Below are 17,874 nucleotides of genomic sequence, written 5' to 3' on the forward strand. Positions count from 1 at the left end.
AAAATAGCAGAATAACATGATTTGTTGAAAAATTAGAGCTATACTGTGAAAATAGGATGAAAATAGATATAAAAGGGAAGGAAAATCTACTTTAGTATAATATTTTATTCTAAGTAGTTTGGACTCAATTTAGAAAGCAATAAAAGGCATTTAATGGATTCTAAAGAGAGGATTAAGACAATCACAGAGTTGCGTTTGGCAAGACTCCTGTAAACTACTTGCGATTTAGAACTGAAGCAAAAGATGTTCCAGATAAACAGTGTGGGCCTCTGTCTTCGCTCTTGCCCAGTGGCCCACCTTCAACCTGTAGGGTGTACTTCTCATCCTACTTTTTCTGGACATGAACTCACTCTCCAGAGCCGGTTTCTTTTCCAACCTTTAATAAAACTTTGCTACCATCAAAAAGAGAAAGAGTGTACATGGAGGCTGTCTGTGGTGGTTGTCTGGGACAGAGCACTGGTAGTCAAAATGAAGACCAGAAGACATGTTTATAAAACATTTCTAGATAAAATCTAGAAAAGTAATCTAGACTTATTATTCAGGCTCCCCTAGGCTCTGATAAAGGCCCAAGAGGCTGAGATAGGAGGGCCAGAAGCAGGATTCAACTTTCCAAGCTAACTTTTCAGTCACATCTCCCAAAAGAACTTTTTTTCATCATACTAGTTCTTACTCTGACATTTTTGGGGATGCTCAGTGAGTATTCATAAAACAAATCACTGGAAATCCAGCCTAGAGGTTAGAAGATCCCTACCAAACACTAGGCAGGGAGTGGTGGTTACAGTAGTCGGTAGTCAGTGTATTTAGATTCGTGAAACAATCCAGTCAGGACAAATTCATGAATCTCTGTTCTTCTAAAATCTAGGATAAAGATTGCATCCCTAGAAGCATTTTAAATGGGTCTATCTGATTCATCTGTTTATACCATCTATTTTGCCTCCAAAAGGATTGCAAATATAAAACAGACACACACATATTTATCTTGTGCCCAATCGGAAACATGCAGACAGATGCATATTAAAAATCTGAAACAAAAACACCAAAATGCTAACAATTTTTGAAGTCTTTTAAAGTAAAAACTTTATTGGAGATATTTATTATATTTTTATTTCTTTTCTATTTTCACATTGTATGAAAATTTTGTTACAATAATCATATGTTGTTTTCCTAATAAGAAGAAAATATGTGTTTTCTCTCTCTTTATTCTTTCTTCAATTCCAGTGTCAGCACACTTCCGAGAGATCAGCTAATCCTCCACGTAATTCAAAGTGACTGAAGCCTGCTCTGACCCCGTCTTACGCTCTCAGTTCTTTTTATCCACCACTCACCCGGACCCAGCCAATTCCATTTTGGCCACAATCATTATCTCCTCCCTCCTCACAGTCCAAGAAACTGCATATGCTGTTTCTATGCCTCTCTACCAGGTAGGCCTCTGTGCCTCTAGGTATGGCAAGAAAATTCAGTCTGGCAAATGTTCTACTCTTCACTATGCTGCCTGCTCTCATACTCACCTGCCTCACTTTGGGTCTGTTAGGGCTCTCCCCGTGGGTGGTGATCTAAATTTCTGCCCAGTCCACTAGTACTTATACTCCTATTGTGCCTACCACACTGCTAGAACTGCTGTACCTGGCTTGTGGAGTTGCCAGGTGGGCCACAGGGCCGAACTCGTTCTAAGCACAGCCAGCAAGGATGTAGTTTTTATTGCTCTTTCCCTTGATATTGCTAAAAAACCTTCATCTTATGACCTTCCTCTGCAAGACAGCTCAAAGCCCTGGGGATATGTGAGGACATGTAATACCTGTGTGTAGACTCTCTTCACTTTTGACCCATCCAACTTTCCCTAAGTCTTGCTTCCATTCCAGCCACATGGGCTATTGGCCCTGCTTAGACCTTTGGTGCCTCTTGCTCTTGGCTCTGGTCTGTGACAACAAGTCCTGCCATTATTCCATAGGTTGCTGGATGACCTCAGCTACTTCTCTTCCTAAAGGGTCTCAGACTCCAATGCTAATCAAAATATTTGCCAAATAAATTACTGTTTGCCAAACACACTCCTGCTTCCACAACATAGGCACAGTTGCAACCAAATCAGGAAGAACAAGAGCTTTTGAAATTAAAGCCATGAGATCTAGGGATAGGACATTTCTCAATATAATACAGAATGAGTGACAGGATTAAATATTCCACATGAAAATGCAAAACTCTGGAAATACCTAACACACTGGTCTACCAATCCTGTCATATGATGTAGAATTGAATATCAAAAGTCTTAATTCTTGTGAGCTTATGTGATCCTATGCAATTTACTACCTCCCATGGAACATTAATTTAATTAGTATAATGAAGGTGCTGATATTTCTGCCTAGACCAAAAATTGTATTTTTAAATTTAAATAAGGAAATGAGAGTTCACAGGTTATGAAAACTCTCAGAAAAAAAGTGTGCTATCTTTCATTCTCTGAACAAAGTACAGGCCGATATAGTATTTTTAAGACTTTATTTTCAACGTTCCCTTCAGGGCCAGTGCCCAGAAATAAAGCAATTATTTCTTCTCTGTGGAAGTTTATCTTGAAGAAAGCCAGGCATATCTCCTTTCGTGAGATCCAGAAATATTAGAAATTCTGAAGAGGAAGTTGGAGTCTTAAACTAGATGATCTAATTTTATTGGATTCTTGTATTTATTTTCCTTTTGTCATGCTTATGCCTTTGGCAAATGTCCTTTAGATGCACTGCCCTTATCTCAGAACCCTGTGGATCACCAGTGGAAGCAACTTCAATCTAGACTGGATGGTAAAATGAGAACCCTCCAGCCACCAGTTTTAATAATCATTAGGAAGAAAAAGTTATGGGGAATATAATATGGGAAAATGGATATTGCCACCCCTTTCCACATGGAGAATCCCCAGCCAGTTTCACCTCTGAAGGATCTGAGTTGCATTCTGTTAAGGGAAATTTGTTTCTTTAACACTGTCTTCCAAAACATTGATGTGAAAAATCTGAATTGGAGGACTTGGAGTGAAAAGAAAATCATTCAGTAGGAATCTGTCGTGTGCGCAGTCACATGGAAAAGACGAAGGATGCGCTGTCGGATCTGCTTTGTCTTCACTCCATAGACAATGGGGTTGAGCACAGGAGGAACCAGCAGGTAGATATTGGCCATGACGACGGGCAGGAGAGAGTCACCCTGCTTACTAAAACGGTGCACCATAGACAATCCAATAAAAGGCACATAGAATATGAAAACGGCACAGACGTGGGAGACACAAGTGCCAAATGCCTTTGCCTGGGCTTCACGTGTCAAGCCCAACACAGTCTTAAGGATAAGCAGATATGAAAAGGAGATGAGGAGGGAATCCAGGCCAATGGCAGAAATAATGACAATGAGGCCATAAATGACACTGACATGGATGTCAGCACAGGCCAGCTTCATGACATCTTGGTGTAGGCAGTAGGAATGGGAAAGGACATTGGATTGGCAGAAGGGCAGCTGTTTGATGAAGACAGGCAGGGGAGCCATCAGTGCAGCACCCCGTACCACAGCAGCCATGCCAATCTTGGCAACACGAGGCAATGTAAGCACAGTGGCATGGCGTAGTGGATGGCAGATGGCCACATAGCGATCAAAGGCCATGGCCAACAGCACTGTGGACTCCATGCCAGATAAGGAATGGATAGCAAACATCTGTACCAAACAAGCATCAAACTGGATGGTAGTGGAATTGAACCAGAAGATGGCCAGCATTTTGGGCATGGACGAGGTGGAGATGAGGATGTCCAGGCCAGAAAGCATGCAAAGAAAGATATACATGGGCTCATGTAAGCTTTGTTCAGTCCGCACAATGTAGATGATCATCAAGTTACCTAGTACAGCAATAAGGTAGAGTGAGCACAACGGAAAGGCCAGCCAGAACTGAGCCTCTTCCAACCCTGGGAGGCCTATTAGGATGAAATATGTAGCACTGGATTCATTGCCAGTGGGGACCACCATAGTGAAGGAGCTGGCCTGCGACCAGTGCTGGGCACGTAGTGGCTGAAATGCAAAGATAAGCCATTGTCAGGTCCTCAGGAATCCCAAACTCTCTCATCTAAATGCCCTTTTCTCTTTCCAAAACTCTAATTCTGTTGCCCACCCAAACTCTGCTCCTATTTAAACTTAGTCTAACACTAAGTCAAGCACCCACTTGCACCCATAAGTACAAATTCACCCACTTTTACTTACCAACTCCATAGCCCTACCTGCATAATCATTCTTGATAACAAGTGAAACACTAAGACAAATTTGTAATTGTACTTTAAGTTATTTCTCAAAGAAAGGCTACTTACCAAATATACATTGATTTAAGATAGATAGATAATAAAAACATATAAAATTGCTTCCTTTTTCCTATTATATCCTTTAGCTTGCCTGTTCTTAATACTGAAAGTAAATTTAATCATATCATTTTACCATCTTGAAATGAATTCCAATATAAATACAGTAATACTAGTACAAACACAGACTAGCACTGAAACCTAACCTTATCACTAATCTGTTTATCTCCCCACTTCTAACCTTAAGCATAACTTTAACATTAACCCAATACTTAGTGGCCATTTGAATTTTAACCCAAAATTAGTAACAGCTTTATTATAATAAATCTAATTCCAATAAAATCCTGACAGCAATTTAATCTTGAATTCTAAATCTATATCTCAACCTTGCCCAAATGTGTCATCAAAGTTTTACACTTGTCCATACTATTCAGGTTACATCAGAAAAAAAAATAATAACCACAGTGGAAGCCACTGTAGTATCCCACCCAGATCCAGAGCACCTCTCTCCCATCTGCAGCAGGTGCTGAATTTTAAGGGCTCAACAGCTCTCCTTGAGAGAACCGTCCCTGCTAGATGCCAAGGCTGCCTGACATAAGGGTTAAAAAAGCCAGCCTTGTTTCCTCTAAGTGGAAGAGTAATGGTGCTGGCCAAAAAGGAGTCGTAAGGGCTTCCTTTGGGTGAAAAGGAAAAAGTGTATCATAGCTGTGTGTGTGCAGGAAAAGACATAGTGTACATATGGTTGCCTTTCAAGTATACACTAGGAGTCTTAGAATCTAGTCCCCACAGTTAACAGGGAAGCACTTTATGTCATTTGAACAAGAATCTCTCTCATGCTCTGCTTCTGGGAGGCCCACTCAGCCTGAGAGTGACATCTTCTCAGTTAGAATACAGAGCCGGAGATGGTGGCATTAACAGCGCTGGAAGGAAAACCAATCCTATTGCAGGGTTCGAGCTGAATCTGAACTGAATCTGGCTATAAAAGGGAGATACTGCTCAGGTGGAAGGGATATCAGACTCAGGTTATCTCAGCTTGCAACCTCCTGTTAAGAGAGTTACCTAACTCCCTTCTGCTCCATCCTTTCTTGCTTCTGTGAGGAGATATTCATGTACACCTAATCAGATCAGGTGTACTTTCCAATATATTTACACCACAGACACACAGCTGTACACTAATTCCTGGTCTATTTATTAAATCCTGAATTCTCTTTTGTGATTCAGATTCATAATTCTAACATCTTACTAAGAAGGTCCATCTGGCTGCCGGTGAAGTACATCAAATTTATCTTGATTTAAAAAATTATATACACACACACATACATAAATTATACATATATATATACTCTTCCAGAACTACTGTTTTGTAGTTAGTGAGGTAATGAGTCTTGAAATTAATGCTGAATTCAAATCCCAGTCCTCAGCCATGCAATACAGGGCAAAGCATTTAACTTGCTAAGCCTGAGTTTCTTCATCTTTAAAATGCTAATAGTCCCTGCCTGATGGGGCCAATGGAAGGATTAAATGAAATAATGAGTGCAAAACATTTAACACATCTCACATATACTAAGTATGAAAAAGAACTCTTGTGGTTATTGACTGTTTTCCTCCAGATTTTTTTTTTTTTTTCCTATGAAGGTGGTCACTAGTTACATAAGCTAGACCATGATTCTATCAGGTCAGGCCTTTAGTAAAAACTTCTTCAAATCCAGCTGTCTAACCAGATTAAGTCAGACCGTTGCCTATTATTTTAAAAAAGTACTCTTGAAAGCTGCACCAATTCTGAGGACTTGGCTAACAGTCTATGACCCTAGATCTCTCCTCACACTCCTCCGCACCATGGCCCTGTGCTCCAGCCACACTGGAATGAATGCTGCCTCATAAATGTCGCGCTGATATCCATAATGGTGCCTTTTTGTCTGCTTTATTTCTCTCCTTCTGTCACACCAGAGCTCCCTCCTTGACCTCCCCCCACACTCATTTTTCTTATCTTGGCTTACTTTCTCTATTCTATGCTACTTTTCCTAAGCTTTCCCTTGGGTATAATTAAATGTTTCCTGCTTTGTGCTGCCAAAGCATTTTACTTAGGTCTCATTTTATATACCCCCCAGTAGCAATAAATATAATTCTGACAATATTTATTTCTGCTGAATCATGAACTCCTTAATGCCAAAGATGCTATTATATTCAGTCGTTAGTGTTAAATTAATGTTTGGTGAAGATGAAAATAAGCCTTATCAATAGAAGAACCCCTCAGTGAGCATCTAATGAGGATAACATAGCCACAGGGTAGGCAGCACTGTCAGATGTCTGAACTTAACAGACTTTTAGAGGGAGGAGAGAATGCTTGCAAGGTCCATTCAGGGTAATTAAATTCCGAACAGGAATTTTCAGAGTCAAAGCAAAGAGTCTTTTGTTACCCAGGGAGGCAGAGGACATGAGATGATACACAGAAAAGAGGACAAGTGCAGCAGAAATGCAGCGGTGATGCAGCGCAGTTGGGCTGAAAAGAAGGAAGGCCTGGGATCCCTAACCTGGAGATATCAGCAAGAAGGCTTTGATGCTTTCAAGGGCTGGACACCCTTGCCATACAGCAATTTCACAGGGACATATCTGCTAAAGCAGGCAGATTCCCTGAGGTTAAAAGTGTGCTGTGTTATGAAATACACAACTTGGGAAAGAGTGATGGATTGCCATGTGCAAGACTATTACCTCTGAGGGTAGACTGATGTGGTGAGCAAAATCCTGGTTACAAGGAGTGCAAGTCATGGCTCTAAGTGATGCAGAGAGGAATAATAAACTCATAGCCCTGCTGTGAAATTATATGAGATAAGGAATGTCAAAAGGCATTGCAAAAGTAATCACAGTGCATTTTCCATAAAAGCAGAGAACAGGTCTATGAAAATGTATGAAGCGTCCACAAATTTATTTCTCCCAATCTATTACCGCAGTCATTTAACTGCTATACGCATTTGTTCTACCCCTGCACAAGCACGCACGCACACACGCACACACACGCACACACACACACACGTACTGATAGCAATCAATTTTCACAATAGAATCACCAGAAATCAAAAAGGGGAAGTCAGCTGGCCTGCAAGGGAGGTCCTTGGGCAGCTATGGCTAGAGATAAATTGTCAGCTGAAGAAAAATGAAGGAACGGGCAGGTAGCCAGCCAGAAAGCACAAATATCACTCTTCAGACTGTCAACCCTGAGGCATCCCAGACCACCACAGTCTCCCAGATAGACAAGAGAGAGAAGAGGTGACCCCCAGGTGGCCTTCCAGCCTCACCATCTGCTAGTAATTAGAACCATTTACATTAGAGCCAAGGGATGGTTTAAGCCCTCAGCAGAAAGCTGGAACTAGATCATTCTATTTCAAAAACAATACACAATTAATGAAAAATAAACTAAAAAAGTATATTTTTCTTATCTTTTAAGAGAGCCCACACACTATCCTAATCCCCAAGGAGTAGCCCTGTGCTCAACATTTTCTCTAAAAAGTCAAAGTGGCCTAGCAAATCCCTGGAATGTTCTCTAGAGAATTGTGAAAACATCTTGTTTTTATTTCCCCTCAGGAACTGGGGAACAGGCCCTACAACTATTACAGAGTGGAAATCCATTTTGAGAGCCTCAGTCCTCTTTCTTCTTTCTCTCTGGCCTTCAGGACTCTGTCCTTCAGCGCCAGCTCAGCCTCCTTACCTGCTCAATGCCACATTCTTCCCCAGCTCTGAATTCCTTCTTTCTTACAGACCCAAGGAAAAGCTGATGGCGAAGAGGACCAAAGCTCCTCACCCTTTCTTCCTTCCGTCCTTCCAGTCACCCCCAACACTGATTTCATTATTTCTATGGTATTAACAGATCATTGAGCGCCTACAAAATGCCATTATACCATCTGTCAAAATATTATATGTAACCCAGCAAAAATTTTGCATGACAGGAGACCTGTATGCCTTCTCTGCATAAAAGATGAAAAAGCTGAGGCTTCAAGAAGCTGAATAGCTTTCCCAGTATTTAACAGTTGATTCATAAAGTGGAAACTTTACCTAGACAACCCCAAGTCCTGCATGTTTTCCCTTATTCTGAGATTTAGTTGTGCTGTACTGTAATTCCTGGAATCTAACAAAAGCCTCCCAGGGGCAAGATGGAACAGGTGCTTGTTAAGTAGGACGCCTGGCCCAGGCACAGAGGATAACTAACAGGGCAGTAAAGAGGACTTTCCTGGATGAGAACTTGAGGCACTGGCCTTCTCTTCCAGCCCCAATTCCCCCCTCAGTGGTGATGAAAAAGCTTTGTCCTCCACCTCTTTCTTATCTAATTAAAGTGTCCCACCAATCTATCAAATATTATTCGTCCCGTTTGGCAGATAAATACATTAGTTAAAGCCCTAAATGCCAAACACTTGATTTTCCCAGTATTCCAGGCTACTAACTTACCTCTCCCGGTCTCCTTAAAATGAGTAAAATACTTTATAAGGAAAATAATCATGTCAATTTGCAAGATATCCAAGATAAAGGATTTATGAGTTAAGGGACCAGTCTATGTGTCAGGACACCTGACCAGCTCTTCTCACTTAGGTTCAGTGTAAAAAGGATAAAAGAGGGAAGAGGAGGGGATTGGTGATTTCTGTCATGATCTAGGCTAGACACACATTATGTTCCGTGCTCAGAGTAATGGGCTCGGGACCTGTGGTGCTGCATAGGCCTCTGTGGGGATATTTGGAGGAGAATGCCCTTGAAGGTGATCTCAGACATACCTGGGAGCCTCTGCCTCTTACTGCCACACCCAAAGAGGCATGACTGACCTCAAGGGCAATGCTGTAGCTGAGAAAGACTGGTGGAGCTTGAAAGATACCTGATTCTTGGAGAGGAAGACACTGTCCTTGCACTCCCCTAGGGGAGTATTACCAAGAATCACACACACACAAATTACCTGCATCCACTGTGTCCCATACCTTGCTTGGATCTGATAAAGCAGATGAATCTTTGCAGAATATTGACCAATCTTTTTTAATTGTTAAGCTAATAATGGAGAGATGAGAGTACAGTTTCCAACCCCAAAATTATTGTGAAGCTCTCACCTTTCCATATTCTCTCAATTAAGACTAGTCCCCTAAAAGCACCTCTTTGAAGAGATGGCATGTGAGAGGAGAGCTGTGTGATGAGAAAATGCCAGCCCCTCTGAGATTTGAGAAAAGAGCACCCCAGGCATGGGAGACCACACAAAGAACATGTCTGACAGCAAGACTGAGTCTGGTAATTCATGGAATAGAAAGGTCCAGGTGGCCAGAACACTGGAGAGTTTAAGATTAGGTCAGAGGAAGGCAAGGACCAGGCGGTTGACATGGGTTTGTGGGGCATGGCAAGGAACGTTGGTTTAATTCTGAATTAATGGAGAAATCTAAGCAATGGACTTCATCTATTTTATTTTTGAAAATGCCCTTCAGCAAAGGAAAAATCCCAAAGTGAAAGAGAAGAAACCTTGCTTGAGAAGCTGCAAGTACTTTAGATGGCTGGGGAAAAGAGCACAAAGGCAGAGATGCCTGCAGGGTGGACATTAAACCACTTTTTCAAGAGGCTGAAGACTAAAACCAGATACTAGGCTCAAACTAAACAGGCTTGAAGCCCCGGGTATATCATCACTACATTCCAATCTCAACCACACCCTAACTCCTGATGCAAAGCCTAGAATGAGCACCTACCTTGCTCAGAGCTGGCAAGACACCCCTACCCAAAGCCTGATCTTCAATCACAACTGGGCTTCAGCCACACTAACACTACCAGGCTTGGCCCTGTCCACACACTTAAACCAATCCAACCCCAATCCAACCCCAATCTAACCCCAACAAAACACATTCTCTGTCTCACTCATATTTGTGCATGCCCCTGCCAGGCTTTAGATGCCTGTTCTAGTACACTGATCCTTCAGAATTTGCTTGAAAGCTATCCTTAGGCAACCCTGAATACCCAATGCTTCCCTTCACATAAAAACATAGAAGTTACTACCACTGCCATCCTTTGGATGGAAGGCTTTCTCCACATCCATCAGCTCCACCCTGTATACTGCTTCTTCACAGCCTGGTATCTCATTCTCTCAGCAATCCTAATGGGAGATCACTAGCTATAGATAACCCACATGCTCTGATATACCCCCTGGTCTTCTGCACTCACCTCAGCTGTCCTGTAGGAGACTGTGTTCTTCCTCCCCGCACTCTTCCAAAAGAAGTCTAGCAGGCTGTGCTAAAGCCCAGCCCTCTCTGTCTCCACTTCCTCTTTGAGATCTCCCTAGCGAGGTTATTTATTCTCAGTCTGCCCTCCTCCTTTCTGCTCCTCCCTGCTGGGCATGCAGGATTTTGTCCAGAGAGTCTATCCGCAGATACCCCTCACAAGCCAACTGTGCTTCTGGAATTCTTCTTAGTGTCCCCCTTCTATAAAGTTGTACCTAGTAGTATGGGAAAGGAGGAACAGCGGGTGATGTGAGTCTCTAGAGTTCTCCTCAAATGGGCTGTTGAGAGCTGGCATCTGTATGTCAGTTCCCAATGTGAAGTTAGAGTAAGTAAAGGCTAATGAAACCCATTTCTCCATGGTCTTTCTGATGGCCTTTTTCCAAGTTTCTTCATAATCTTATCACACTCAGTCAGAGGAAAAAGAAAGTAAATTTTCAAAGGACACTTATGATTAAATGTCAGCCTTTTTCCATCCTGAAGCATTCTCTCTCCCCTGCCTTTCCTTTCACAGGCCTGAACCCAAAGGACCTAGCCTCCTTCCCAAAGTCCTAGGGCTTCTTTGTCTCCCAGGCTCTGGCTCCCGTGTCTGGCTAGCCCATTACCGAGTTCCCCCGGGACTCTTCCTCCCATTGGCCAACCTTAGTTTACTAAATTTCTGGCTGAGGAAGAAGGACGTTTTCTCTTTAACCTTCCCTACCCCCAACACCAGCCATATAAGACCAATGCCATCTGGTGTCTCTCTTAAAGGCAAAAATAGTAAGGGAATTTTTAGACAGTTAGAGAACAACTTGAATGTGAAACTGAATACCTTAAATTTTGAAATAAATTAAAAATTATGACTGTAATAAAGAAAGCATCATGGTTTTTACTTGGTTTATCCTTATTTTTAACTCACCAGTGTCATAGTTATGAGTTCACAACATAAGGCCTGCTAGCTCAATAAAAAAGACAATGTCAAAAAAGACCATTCTAACTCCTATCATTTCAAAATTACTGATTACAGGAGCTTCTGGTCCCTGTGGAACTTGCAGCCTGACACTTTCTGCCACAACCTTAAAAATGTCTCTGCTGTCTCCATTGATCCTCCCATAAGCTTAGAAGTGGCAAAGGCTTTTTCAAAGCTCCCTAAGGACTTCTATTTCCATCCAAGATGGAATAAGAGGCAGTAATATCAACCTGAAGGCATGAAAAAAATAGATGACACACAAAGTAATTTTCAAAATATTAGGCCTCAGTCAGTGAAGGACATGAGACATAAGACAAGGTAAACAAATGTGATCCACAGTTTGCCAGCTTTGCTGCCTGAAGAAAGTTTCTATGCTGCAGCAAAGGCAAAATGAATCCAGGCAGAACCTAAAGGGCTCCCTAAGTTGAGGAGATGAATTGAAGATTCAGGAAGACCAACCTAGTTATAATTTGAAGGTAAATTATTAGAGATGAGAGACACACAGGGAGAGAGAATACCAGAAACAATAGAAGGTCTTCCTCAAGTATTCAGCCAAGTACTAATGAGTATATGCCTATAATCAAGGTTTCTAAAGCTAGGGAAAGAATCACTGTAAAAGATTAGAGGTAACCTTAAATTTTGAGGTAACCTTGATCTTAGTGTCCTGGGATGAGGGACAGAGCCTCCGCAGAAGCCACAGAGAAGCAACACGGCTCTCTCATTTGGTCTGTAAAACTGGTCAGAAATATTTTTCCAAGACTAATTGCACCATTATATACGCAAACTGATGGGCTTGGAAGGGGTAAGGTCATAGGGAGAGAATTATTTGAAGAATTATCAGCCCTAGGAAAGATGGTCATGGGAGGCTCTCTAACTGCCGTGCCATAAATAAATAAGGGCTCAAAAGGTCCTTCCCTGAGCCAACCCATGTAGAGGTATAACACTGAAATGGGGTACACCCCAAGGGCATGGTCCTCAGGTAGCGCCCCCCCAATTGAAGTTTTGGTACCTTTTAGTACATATTAACAAAATCTTCAGATCTGAGGTTCAAGTGAAGAAAAAATTGGCACTGAGTCACTATCCTGGTTTCAGCTCTATGACCTTAAGCAGTCGCTTAACTCCATAGAGCCTTGGTCTGCTTAACTAAAATGGAAGTAGAAACATTATCTAAAATATAATGTTTTTTACAGATCTTAGCTGATTATAAATCGCTGGGGAAGGTACTGTTTATTCTTCATATAACACTGGTCAAACTAAGGAAAATAATTTATAGGACAAGGAGTAAGAAATGAGGATTGATAGGGAAACAAGAGTGACTCTGTTTATTTAAAGTTAACCAGAACCCACTCTGCCTTTTACTTGCTGAGCAGCCCCAGCTAAACTGTCATCCAATCCTTTGGGTCCAGGTTCTGAAACCAGACATAAGGCATGGTCCCCACCCTCAGGAGAGATAGACAACTCTAACATGGATATGTAAGTTCTTTGATAAAGAATAAATAGACAGCTTTCATGTAACATCTATGACAGCAGAATAGGCACCCAGTTGGCTTCTAAAGGTTTGTATTTATGTTAGAGGGAAGCACAGAGACTGTGGAAGCCCTTGGCAGTTAGATTATTACTTCCACAGAGTAACAATGACCCACCAGTTACCCAAGTAAAGAGATCCTAGTGAACTCAGAGATGTCCCAGGCTCTCCTAAGAAAGAAGACCACAAGCTAGTCTAAATCCAGTGACATTTCAATCTAGACCAGAGAATAACTTTTCGTCTTGACACTTGAGTTTATTATGAAAGGTGAGGACTGTTGTGCTTTGAATACTATTTCCTAGGATGAAATCAACAACTTTCATTTTGTCAATCTGAGTATTTAAAATTACTGCCACCAGCATTTATTGATCACTTTCTATTGCCCATGTATATTTATACCTATTACCCTATTTAATCCTTACAACCATCCTATAGAATCTGAAGTTTAGTAGGTTAAGGAAATGACCCCTAAATCAAAGCCAATGATCATAATCTGCACTCCATTGAATTCCCACGCAACAATGCCCTCTTTTCCTGCGGATATCAGCTGTCTAAAGGAAACTCTTGGTAAGGTTCCACTTTCTTTGAATTTCATTTATAAATCAGATCCCAAAGCAGAAAAATGAATTTCAATTTTCCCTGAAGCTTTTTGAAAACAACTTATCAAGAGATAAAACATTTTCTGATTAATAGCAATAAATCAAGATAGCCACACATAGCCACACTGGTGAAACAAGGAAAAATTTCATAGCCCCATTTATATAGACCACGATGCAAATGTTGTTTCAAAAACTTGTGCAACAGAACAATCATAATTGTGATCGTTTATTGCATGTTTACAACACTTCACAGTTTACAAAGGGTGTTCACAACATCTATTGAAGTTTCACACTACACAGAAGAGGAAATGAGGTCTAGAGTCATAAGGGTTACAAGGCAGGGGTGGCAAACCTATGGCACGTGTGCTGCGGCTGGCTATTTGTTATCACTGAAAGTTCTAGAAGCCTTGCCATCACAGTAAATATGAGGCATGCCATTAAAACACCTATTTCCGTATTCTTTCCTCTGCTGCAAATGCATCTATGTGTTCATTGCAGTGCACCTGCAGTGAAATGCTCCACTGGAGATGCCAAAGCCTTTGCAGAGTCACATACTTGTCTTCTCCTCATCCATGCTCTCCAAAAAGGGTTAACAGAATCACCCCAGAGTTAAGTCTTTTTTAATATGTCTGGCAAACTAGCAAAAGAAAAGAAAGAGGTGACTATACTATGACTTGCTTCTGAGGAAGGAAGACAGGGCTGTAGGAAGGCAATATCTCAGTAGAATAACGTGTGGAACGTGTTGTACAAATAAATGTATGGGCTGTACAGTATTGGAATGGCTGTGTCTTTCAGCGCGTGTGTGTTCTACCCTTGAGAACGACACCATGAGGCAGGGAAGGGGTGAAGAAGTGATAAAAGTGCTGAGATCTTTGTGCTTAAGTATAGTTTGGCCTTTGAGAAGATGGAACGAAGAAGTACCGTGTTTCTCCTCTCTCACAGAGACTGAGCCATAACCTGCGGCTGAGCCCAGACCAAGAATTCAGGTTTCTTAGAGGTTTACCTCTCAACATTGAAAATTACTCTCACTTCTTATGATTAGACTTCTTTAATCCCCTGCCTCCACCCATACAGACATCATTCATCAATCAGTTCTCACGAGTACAAAACCTATACTCAGTCTTGTGCCACAGAATATACCTGATACAGAAAGGAAAAGGTCCTAAAACGCATCAGAAACACACTCAAAGATATAATCTTCACAAACCACATGCAGACACATACTTCAGACATTACAGCCACCCACATGTGTCTGAAGGCATATGTAGCACACAAAAAGTTTCATATCAAAAATAGTTTTCACAATAGAAATATACTCAAAGATAAACATCACACATGCTAAAGGGTACAACCATCCCAATATTACACAGTCACACATGTGCACCACATTCTACATGTGCCTAATTTAAAAGATTTATATTTCTAAATCTCAGGGAACATTCTCACCAATACACATAAAGACACTGCCCAGCAAACAGATGCACATAGCAATATTCTCACCTAGATACTAAATCATTCCTGGGAACAGAAATAAAAGATTTATTTAGACAACAGAAAGCAGACAGCCCAGTGGGTTGGATGCTCCAATCACTATGACATTCGACAGACCCTCACCCTCTCTTTGGTAGAATTGAGGACCCTGGGACACGTATCCTTCTCACCTATCACCTCCTGAGAACATATGGATAACCCTTGAGCGGATCTCCTTGGTCTTGGCTCCATAGACAATGGGGTTGACTACAGGTGGTAGCAGTAGATAGACATTAGCCATGACCACATGAAGCAGGGAGGTGGGACCACCCAGTCTGTGTACAACTGAGAGACCAATGAGGGGCACATAAAAGACCAGGACAGCACAAAGATGAGAGATACAGGTATTGAAAGCCTTAAGCGCTGCCCCTCGAGAGGAAAGCTCCAACACAGCCCGCAGGATGAGGATGTAGGAGAATCCAATGAAGAGGGAGTCCACACCCATGACTGAGAGGATGATAAAGAGACCATAGACTACATTGACTGTGGTGTCAGTACAGGACAGCTTCATGATATCTTGGTGCAGACAGAAGGAATGTGTGACAGTACGTGTTCGGCAGTATGACAACCGCTTCAGGATGAAGGGCAAAGGGAAGAAGAATACAAATCCCCTGGTCAGGGCAGCTAGTCCAATCTTGGCTACAACAGGCCCAGTGAGCACAGAAGCATGGTGCAATGGGTGGCATATGGCCACAAAGCGGTCAAAAGCCATAGCCAGCAGGACCGCTGACTCCATGGCTGACAGAGCATGGATAAGGAACATCTGGGCCAGACAAGCATTGAACTCAATCTTCTGGATGCCCATCAGGAAAAGGCTGGCCATCTTGGGCATAGTAACAGAGGAGAGGACTAGGTCAGTGGTGGACAGCATAGCCAGGAAGAGGTACATGGGCTCGTGCAGTCGCCTCTCCACGCGAATGATGAGGACGATGGCCAGGTTGCCCAGAGTGGCCAAGGCATACATAAAACACAGTGGGAAAGCCAGCCAAAAGTGTATGTTAGGCCCCAGGCCAGGGATGCCCACCAGTAGGAAATAGCCAGGGTGGACCAGAGTTCCATTTGGAGTGGCCATGACAGGCCCCAAGAGTTGTAACTTCTGTATCCCAAATACAGGGTCTAGGAAAGGGGGGAAAGAAAAGAAATATTCAGTCATGTCTCAGAGAAGAGAAAGGGTTCCAAGGGAAAGGCATTGGAACAGTAGCAGTGGAAAACAGGACTAAATATTTCTAGCAATTCTGAACCCTAGCATCTCTCTACTTTAATTCTCCTTACACACACCTCTCTGAATACCTCAAATCTTATCCTGACTCACCAAGGCCCCAGCGCTATACAAAACAATTCTAGTGTTATTAGCCTCAGTGTGTACGTGACCATTTATAAAACATATAAAAGAGTCCTTTGTTTTCAAACTGACGGTGTTGACCAGGCCACTTCTCTTAGCCCCTCCCCATCAGAATAGACTGGTATGCAGAACTCTTCTGCTGCTATCCTAGCTCTTTTGGTGCGTGGCAGGGTTATGGTAGGTTTAAGCCCAGAGTCAGAGTTTCAGTATGTGGTTGACTATAAGACCCACTATAATCTGATTTAGAGCAGGAAACATAGATTCAATCTGGGACTAGATTTCAAAACAGGTTTGTATTTAGGTCTGTGTGGTATTTCTCAAATTTCCCTGATATAATCATCTAAAGTGGTTGTAAACCCCATTACACCCACCCCAGGACTTGCTCCAAGCCCCAGATAATCAAAATTTCCAAGATATGTTTCAAACAACATGAGTCCTTTTTCCCAAAGTGATTTCATTCTTAATCAGAGAAGATTGGGGAAAGCTGCTCTGGTATCCTGGGAGTGGGGAAATATGGTGAAGAGGAACTGTCTTTTTCATTCCCTGACAAAGTATAGAACCAAATCTGCCATCAGGATCTCTCAAAGCTCACATTACAATCACTAATAAATTGTCCTGACTGGGGTGGGACACAGAAGCCAGAAGCATTCCAGACACGGAAAGATAATCATTCAGTACTGCTATCATCGCTGTCGGTAGTCACAGGCAACACTCTTTCCTCCACCCTCTTTCTCTCTACTGACCTCACATCACTCCAGGCCCAACTTCTTTCTGACCTCTCTGCTCTAAGCTTTTTCCCTGAGATCCAGCCACAAAAACTACCACCTGCTTGATATTTCCACCTGAGTAGTCTGTGAGGCTCACACTCATCTTGCCCCAAATAAGACCCCTTGCAAATCTGTGCCTTGGCTCTGGTCCTGAGCTCAGTGAATGGTGCCACCCAGCACCCAGGTCACTAAAGTCAGGGCAGCTAACTAGCCCCTTCTTGACTTATCTGCCCTTTCACTCCTGCATGTAACTTTGTTTTTTTTATTAATCTTGTGGAGTCTTTCCTCCTACCTGACACACCCTCCCTCTTTTCCTCCCTCAATATCATTATATCAATCTGCCTTTATTATGTAAAGACCCTTCTAACTCATCCCCTTGCCCTTGACCTATTCTAACCTGCCTTCCACACCACTGTCTTACACAGTTGAGCAAGATACAGGTGGTTCTCACAGCCTTCAAGACCAAGCAAGAACTCTATAGTCTGTATACAAGGCCCTTCACTGTGTGGGTCCAACTTAACTTTCCAGCCCAGCTTCTCAGTTTCCTTCATTATCAATCACCACCATACATTGAAAATCAACACACAAACACACACACACACACACACACACACACACACACACACCCCCATAC

General features: G+C 42.2%; 2 protein-coding genes across 2 annotated transcripts; both read right to left on the reverse strand.

The window, feature by feature from the left end:
- Positions 1 to 3,011: 3,011 nt before the first annotated feature.
- Positions 3,012 to 10,555, reverse strand: LOC104847750 (olfactory receptor 51E1). Its single transcript, XM_010603321.3, has 2 exons — positions 10,476 to 10,555; positions 3,012 to 4,023 (listed from the first exon to the last, which is right to left on the reverse strand). Exon 2 carries the CDS (start codon positions 3,979 to 3,981, stop codon positions 3,025 to 3,027), a length of 957 nt encoding a protein of 318 aa, XP_010601623.1. The 5' UTR covers positions 3,982 to 4,023; positions 10,476 to 10,555; the 3' UTR covers positions 3,012 to 3,024.
- Positions 10,556 to 15,258: 4,703 nt separating this feature from the next.
- LOC104847751 (olfactory receptor 51D1) lies at positions 15,259 to 17,343 on the reverse strand. The gene is made up of 2 exons (XM_010603322.2): positions 17,250 to 17,343; positions 15,259 to 16,247 (listed from the first exon to the last, which is right to left on the reverse strand). The coding sequence occupies exons 1-2, from the start codon at positions 17,341 to 17,343 to the stop codon at positions 15,259 to 15,261; spliced, it is 1,083 nt and encodes a 360-aa protein (XP_010601624.2).
- Positions 17,344 to 17,874: the final 531 nt, after the last annotated feature.

This window comes from Fukomys damarensis, unplaced genomic scaffold (assembly GCF_012274545.1).
Source record: "Fukomys damarensis isolate Sample0158 unplaced genomic scaffold, DMR_v1.0_HiC HiC_scaffold_16, whole genome shotgun sequence".
Lineage (NCBI taxonomy): Eukaryota > Metazoa > Chordata > Mammalia > Rodentia > Bathyergidae > Fukomys > Fukomys damarensis.